The 8104-nt window shown below is 43.2% G+C and overlaps 1 protein-coding gene across 1 annotated transcript; it reads left to right on the top strand.

Moving 5' to 3' along the window:
• The first annotated feature begins 4445 nt into the window (after window positions 1–4445).
• Window positions 4446–6085, top strand: LOC112096877. The gene is made up of 2 exons (XM_024181074.1): window positions 4446–5286; window positions 5397–6085. Exons 1-2 carry the CDS (start codon window positions 4446–4448, stop codon window positions 6083–6085), a joined length of 1530 nt encoding a protein of 509 aa, XP_024036842.1.
• Window positions 6086–8104: the final 2019 nt, after the last annotated feature.

Genomic DNA, 8104 nt, shown 5'->3' on the forward strand with positions numbered 1-8104 from the left:
AACATTCTTATGATTTAATTACGTGTGTTTTATTTTAATTAAGTAATTTATGTATTCTAGGGGCATTATAGTCATTTCACAATAAAGGAGAGATCAGACGGCAAAACGGACATCACTTTTGAACTCAGGACGATCGAAAACCTTAGGAGGACCATAAAAGGAAAAATGACACTATTCACATGTACGGTACTATTCACGTACACAGTACTGTATACGTTACTGTTCACGGCACTGTTCACATAGACGGATTGATGACGTGGCATTGACTGATGAGGTGTCACGATCCTGTTGGGCTAAAATTCTTATGTACTGTTGATGGTGACGTGGCAGTATATCAGTGGACGAAAAATCTCGCGTACGGTGCATGCATCACACAGGATTAGTTTCAACCAAACCGCGTTACTGTTCATCCGGGTCAAACCGCGTTACTGTTCAAAGTCGGGTCAAACCGTGTTACTGTTCATCCGCGTGGTCAAACCGTGGACTGTTGACTGATGACGTGGCGCAATCCTGAGCGTCCAAACTGTTTTTAATCCGATGGCCATGATTTACTCCATGTATCTATAAAAAGGGGGCCTCCCCCCCTAATTTGATATCTCTGAATCCATTTTTGGGATCCATTTTCTGTAATTCCCTCTCCATCTTGTATTTTCTTCGTATTTTAATAAATTCTCATTTTGCCCCTAGTTCAATTATGAGTGGCTAATTTTCTTTTAAGCTTGGGTTGAAGGTGAAGTCTCAACATGTGTCATGGGCTTAATTTGGTAAATTTATTTTCTCTTCCCCTCTAGTTTTTGTGGATGTTTTGACTTCTCGTCGACAAATAATACTAATCTTGTCTAGTACCGCCTTGGTTTCACCGGCCCTCTAGTACAAGGTTATTATTATTTGGCACGATAAGCCCTTAGCACCATATTGATTAGAGCGTGGTTCATGAGGTGTAGATTCCCCCATCATGATTTAATTGGCATTAATAAGGAATATTTAGCCCATGATGCATGTTGATACGGATCCAGATACCCAAGTACGTCATTTCAATAGATCTTCGCTTCAATTTATTCTCGTCATTTCAATTCCAATTTCAGAATTTATTATCGCCATTTTAATTTAAGTTTTAGCATATTCCAAATCATTTCCACCAAAAAATCCAACCACTCATTTACAAAATTAATTCTATACACAATTAAAATCCACCTCCTCGTGGGATCGACACTCGTCACCATTAGTCTATACTACAATAGATTCGTGCGCTTGCGAGTACATTAAAATTTGCACAACAGGTACCGGCTCGGTATATGACTCTGGTCGGTATTCGTCTCTGATCAGCTCATGTTACCCCTGTTCTGCTCGTACCATTTGGCTGAGGTGATTCATGCCGGGGTGGAAATAGTAGCATGGCCGACCTGGTGCTTTTATTTGCTTAACACCAGTCCCCCAGTTTCTGGTCTTGTGAGTGAAATGAGTCAAGAGTAGAAACTGATAGTCAAATCTAGGGGTGGGCAAAATCGGGTTTGGGTCAACCCGATCGGGTTTCGGGTTGTTCGGGTTAGACAAGAACCAACCCGAACATAACCCGAGTTCGGGTCAATTCGGGTCAGTTCGGGTCAATTCGGGTCAATTCGGGTCAGTTCGGGTCGGTTGAAATCGGGTCCATTCGGGTCAATTCGGGTCAAATTCGGTTAATACAATTTTGAGCTCTTTTTTTTCCTATTATTGTAGTTTTTATGAAAGTTTTAAGACATTTTTCTTAATTGTAGTCATTTTTACTAATTTTCAACTAAAAAAAGAAAAGAAAATGTTATTATTAATTCAAAAATCAAAACACATAAATATTATTAACATAATCCATAAACAAAAATTAGTAATTTCAATTCAAGTTGTTCATGCTCCATAAAAAAAAAGTAAGAAATTCATGATACTTAATTTTAATATAATATATAATATCCAATTACCCATTCCCCATAATAAATAATATGATATTATTTGTCTATCTATATCTTATTTTTTATTATAAATTAAATCCTTTAATTTCAAGTCCAAGTTACTTGTACTTAACAACTTAACGGATGATTAACATATAATATAATATTAATTGAATTTATTAATTTGTTTAGGGTTGAAAGCTTGACGCTACTGCACAAGTACACATAATTACATAACATAAACACATTATAATTATAAAACATATACAACATAATACTTAATTTTAATATTTAATCTACCTAATGTGCTAATTTATTCATAAAAAAATCAATTATTAATTATTGTTAACAATTATTAACAATTATCAATTAATATTATTTCAATTATTAACAATTATTAACAATTATCAATTATCAATTAACAAAACCCACCAATCGACAATTCCTTTTTATATATGAAAAAAAATAATTTATGGTGAGCTCAATAATTAACAAAATTTCCTTGATTTTATTACTAATATTTATAAATGCATAATTCGTTCATTACAACAATTAAATAATAAACAATTACTAAATTACATAATAAACTATTTAGCATATATAATTAATTAATTATATAGTGTATATATACCATGAAACGAAACAGGAAACACTTAGGAAACGGGTCAAAAGGTTGAAGGCTTGAAGCTTGAAAGTGGAAGGTGGAAACCGGAAAGCTTCAAAATCGAGTTCGGGTGGAGAGGATTCGGCCTTCAAGCAGCAGATCGGTGGCCACGGCTCACGGCTGGACGGACGGGATTTCACTTGGCAGCAGATCGCGGCTTCACTTAGGAGTTGGCAGCAGCAGATCTCGGAGATGCGGGCGGCTCACGACTCACGGCTGGACGGGTTTGACTTGGCAGCAGCTGGTCGCGACTTCACTTGGCAGCAACAGATCGTGATTTCAGCAGTTGGCAGCAACAGATCGCGTCTTGTGGTGGCTGGTTGCAGACTTGCGGGTTGCGGGTTGCGGGTTGCGGCTGCCTTGTTCAGTTGTTTCATTGTTTGTGTTTGTGTTTGTGATTTGTGAAGTTGTGGCTGACAGGCAGCGTGTGTGTGTGTTAGGTTTGCGTCTTTGCGAGTGAATTGTTGAGTGCAGCGTGTGTGTGTGTGTGCTGTGCACTTGCAGCGTGTGTGTCACAGTGTCAGTGTGTGTGCTGTGCAGCTTGTGACTTGTGTGTGCTGTGCAGTGTGCAGCTTGTGGCTTCTATAGTTCTATGTGTGCAGCAGCGTATATGACTATGTGTGTGTGGCTCAGTGGCTGGCAGCTTGTGACTTCTGTTCTAGTGTTCTGTGTGTGTGCTGTGCAGCAGCATGACAAATTCAAATTTGTTTCCCGTGACAAATTTCTTTCTTTGTTTCTTTCTCATCCTCTCTCGGTATCTCCCCTTTTTGTTTTTTTTTTCCTCAAAAAAGAAATTGTTCTGTTCTTAAACAATTTGTCAAATGCTCGAAATTTATCAATTGCTTGGCGTTGGGTAGATGATAAGATCTCTTTTGAATGATTAAATTGGACAAAAACAGAAAAGGGTGAGGATTGCTTCAGTCATCATTGCACTTGCAAAATGCCATCCAAGGCAACTTTATTTTCTTTATTAAAATTTAAAATGTCTTTGAGAAGAATTTTGACAGAATGGCTGCCAACTTTTTGGATTGGTTATTGGTGTGATTCGATTGCTGTTGGAGAATGGAGAGGGAAATATGCTCAATAAAGAGTACAGACACATGCCAGAAATCAATTTTTTTTTTTTTTGGGAACCCGATCGGGTATTCGGATCGGGTCGGGTTTGACCCGAACCGATCACAACCCGATCGGGTTTGTAAGTTTCAATCCGATCGGGTTTCAATCCCGACCCGATCCGACCCGAACCCGAAAGTTATCGGGTCGGGTCGAGTCGGATCGGGTCGGATCGGGTAAAATGCCCACCCCTAGTCAAATCTTACCAATCCGGGGGCTTCTCCTCTGGTCTTCCGTCTACCGGGATGGACCTGAGGTATCATTTTTCTTCAGGGGAGATTTTGACCTGAGCATGGGCCTAAATGAGTATGTTCATTGCGTATCTGGGCTTGCATCTAGCCTGGCCTCTTATAACAACTGGTGACGTGGCATCTCCCGACTCTTCGTATTTGAAATTTGAAACGACGGGCTATCTGTCCTTGATGTACGGTGAGTGAGCTGGCGTCTCTATCACTTAAATGCTTTCATTTCCCCATTTTCGTTTCAAATCCCTAGACTTATATCTTCATCGCTTTGTTATTCATCTCTTCGTCGTTAACTAACTCCCTCTCTGAACTTTGCTTACACTTCTCGTGTCTGGAGTATCCACTCGCTGGATTTTTTCTCTATCACGGTCGCGCTATCAGTGCCAGTTCAATCCAGGTATTGCCTTTAACTTCTCCTCTGGTTGTTGTTGATTGGGTTCTGTGTTGCCCTTTTTGTGTCCATATACTCGAGTTTTCTTTGTTTTCTTTTGAGGTTCCGATATGTCAAACCGAAAAAGAAAATTAATTGTTGATGAGGATGATGAAGAATCAGGGGATTCAGGCCTCAATGTGTCAATACCCACCGATTTCTTAGGTCCCTCTAGTAACGTAGGTCCTTCCCATGGCAGATATACCCTTGAGTACCCACGCCCCTTGGTTGTCTCTTCCTCTCCCGAACTAGAGCTTGTAGGGAATAGAGGTGGACCTGCGTCGGGATCTGGTGAGAACCACAACTTTGATGGGGTTGGGATCCCTGAAGGAGTTGGTGATGGTGAAGGGAGCAGCTCCGGACCGAGCGGACCTCCTCAGAGAAGGCACCTTGGTCATAGGGTAGAGGCGGATTCTTACCCTATTGACTACACAGCTTGTGCCACCACCCAAACTGATTTGTTCAAGCTGAGGAACCTTTACGACATTTATGCAGACATTCTCCTGATAGTTCCAGAAAAAAGTGATGTCCCTAGTCGGCCTCCGCGGAGGTATGTGACGATGCACCTGGAGAGCTTCAAATTAGGAGCTCGGCTGCCCCTTCAACGTTATTTTGCCAAGATATTGGGTGGTATGCACCTGGCCCCAGGTCAGCTACACCCGAACGGGTGGAGGGTTCTCTCAGCAATGTTTGTGTTGTGGGAGAGGTGCAGATCGGAGGAGCCTTCACTTGTTGAAGTGAAACATCTGTATCAGCTGCGGAGCAGCCCAAGGGAGGCGGGCTGGTATTACTTCATGTCGAGCTCTGCGAAGAGGAAACCAATCACCGGCTTCCCCTCTTCGTGCAAAAATTGGAAGAACAAATTCTTCTTTGCTGGGGGAGCTTGGTGTCCAGCAGCTCATTCGTTGGGTGGTGATATTTACCTTCCAACACATTTTGTCACCCCAGGTCGTTCATTTTTTGCCTATACTCTTTCTCGACGTGTTACTTATTGGGTTCTTTAACCTTGTCTGTTCTTTCAGAGTCGTGGGGTTTGATAAAGGGGCTTGAAGATCGACCTTTGCTTCAGGTGGAAACTGCTCTGTTGAACGCGTCTACCTGCCAAGACCTCCTGTCGCCAACAAACCTGGTCGGTTCGGGCCTAGTAGACATAGCCGCTGGAATGGATAACAAGATCCTCAGCGCGATGAGCAGGAAGCGTGGTCGGGCTCCGAGTAGCTCCAGCAACCTTCCCCCTCCTCCAAAGAAACCCAGCGTCGGTCCTTCCAAGGCGCCTGTTCCTGCTCTGCCCCCTCCTCCACCTCGTAAGAGTGGTGGGGAGAAAACCTACGATAAGAGTCCTGAGGTCAGCTTGCAGTCTGGGGACCGATCTTCTCCTCTTCCATCTCGGGATCAAGGTGACTACCTGAGCCCATATCAGAAGGATTATAAAAAATCGGTTGGGCCCAAGATGGTGAAGAACATCGAGAGCATGGACCTCTCCGAGTTAGCTGCTTCTGTTCAAAGAGTCTCCTTCAGGCTGGCCACAATGGTCTCGTGCTACAAGACCGGGTCCGCGCCTCATGAGAAGAAACTTCAAGCTGACAATCAGGAGTTGAAAAAGAAAGCCGAATCTGCTGATCGGTCCAAGGAGAAGCTGGCCGAGCTGAACAAGCAGCTTACAGAGCTTGATGAGAAAGTTGCGATTGCTGAGTCTACTTCCTCCAAGTGAGCTGGGAGAGATCAAATCTCTGAGTGACCAGCTGGCTGAAGAGAAAAGTAAATCCGCTGATGTGGACGATCGGTTGGATGCCGAGTATGACTCGGGGGTTGCTTTCTCCTATAAGTGTATCATGTCTGTGCTTCAGGGAGAATATCCCGAGCTGGACATGAGCAAGTTGGAGGCTGGAGTGCAGCGGTATATGGCAGAGGTCGGCCAGGCGGACAAGGAGCAGGGTGAGCAGGATCAGGTGGAGGCGCCTTTGGATGGGGTGCAAGAGGGGGAAGCTGGGGGACGTCCTTTCGAAGTGGGTCAAGGGTCCATGCCTCCTCCTCCCGGCATTGCTGATCTCTCACTTTCTGATGTTGCTGATCCCTTGCTTTCTGAGCTCGCTGATCTTTCAGCTGCTGGAGCCGTTGACTCTGCTAAGCTTTGAGCCTATTTTTGTATAAACTATAGATTTGCATTTGTTTTGTAAACAATTGAACATTTATAAATTTTTAGATGCTCTTTATTTGCTTTCTTGTCCGGTTTTTGCTCATAAATTGTTTCTGAAAAACAATTGGACAACTTATCTGATTTTGCCTGCTGGTTCCTTAGCGGACTAAGCAGGAGTAGGCATTTACTTGCCTTAGTAAGATTCTTTGTAGAATTAGCTGCTGGTCTTTCGTTGACCGAGCAGAAGTAGACACTTACTTGCCTTGGTAGAGTCTTTGTAAATTTAGCTGCTGATCTTTCGTTGACCGAGTAGAAGTAGGCACTTACTTGCCTTGGTAGAGTCTTCGTAAATTTAGCTGCTGGTCTTTCGTTGACCGAGCAGAAGTAGGCACTTACTTGCCTTAGTAGACTCTTCGTAAATTTAGCTGCTGGTCTTTCGTTGACCGAGCAGAAGTAGACACTTACTTGCCTTAGTAGAATCTTCGTAGATTTAGCTGCTGGTCTTTCGTTGACCGAGCAGAAGTAGGCACTTACTTGCCTTGGTAGAATCTTCGTAAATTTAGCTGCTGGTCTTTCGTTGACCGAGCAGAAGTAGGCAATTACTTGCCTTGGTAGAACCTTCGTAAATTTAGCTGCTGGTCTTTCGTTGATCGAGCAGAAGTAGGCAATTACTTGCCTTGGTAGAATCTTCGTAAATTTAGCTGCTGGTCTTTCGTTGACCGAGCAGAAGTAGGCACTTACTTGCCTTAGTAGAATCTTCGTAAATTTAGCTGTTGGTCTTTCGTTGACCAAGCAGAAGTAGGCACTTACTTGCCTTAGTAGAATCTTCGTAGATTTAGCTGCTGGTCTTTCGTTGACCGAGCAGAAGTAGGCACTTACTTGCCTTAGTAGAATCTTCGTAGATTTAGCTGCTGGTCTTTCGTTGACCGAGCAGAAGTAGGCACTTACTTGCCTTAGTAGAATCTTCGTAGATTTAGCTGCTGGTCTTTCGTTGACCGAGCAGAAGTAGGCACTTACTTGCCTTAGTAAGATTTTTGTGGGCTTATTAGCCGGGGGATTCCATACTGAATTCATCTTTATTGAAATTTAAATGCGTTACAAAAATACTAAATATATGCATGTGTACCAAGCCACCATGCATTTGACAAATATAACTTATCAAATTGAAGATTTAGTAGAGTAGTTTGCTTACTGGAAATACTTCTTTAAGTGCTCGGCGTTCCACGACCTCTTCACGTCTCGCCCATCTTCTCTCCCAATCTGTTCGAATCCCCGGCCAATGTTGGCCCTCCTGCTATTACACGGATGGTCGGCTGTTCACGTTCCAAATTCCTCTCAACCCCTTCATCCCGTGTATATTGTGATTCCATGACAGGGGACATTCCATCTATATACTCGTCCAAGTATCGGTTCCTCACCAGATCCTCCACCTGAATCTTCAGGTCCCGACATTGGCTGATAGTGTGACCGTGAGTGTCGTGGAACTTGCAGAATCTGCTCTCATCCCGTCGGTGAGTCGGTTTTGTTATTGGGGCTGGAGGGTACAGCAAGCCTCGTCCCTCGATCCTTTCATACAATTCCTCCATGGAGATC

The sequence above is a fragment of the Citrus clementina genome, unplaced genomic scaffold, assembly GCF_000493195.1.
Source record: "Citrus clementina cultivar Clemenules unplaced genomic scaffold, Citrus_clementina_v1.0 scaffold_7, whole genome shotgun sequence".
Classification (NCBI taxonomy): Eukaryota; Viridiplantae; Streptophyta; class Magnoliopsida; order Sapindales; family Rutaceae; genus Citrus; species Citrus x clementina.

Excerpts from the sequence above, each read along its gene's own strand:
- LOC112096877 (XM_024181074.1), top strand. The coding sequence starts at position 4,446 with ATGTCAAACCGAAAAAGAAAATTAATTGTTGATGAGGATGATGAAGAA. Across the intron at positions 5,287-5,396 it reads AGCAGCTCATTCGTTGGGTG|AGTCGTGGGGTTTGATAAAG; the intron begins GTGATATTTACC and ends CTGTTCTTTCAG.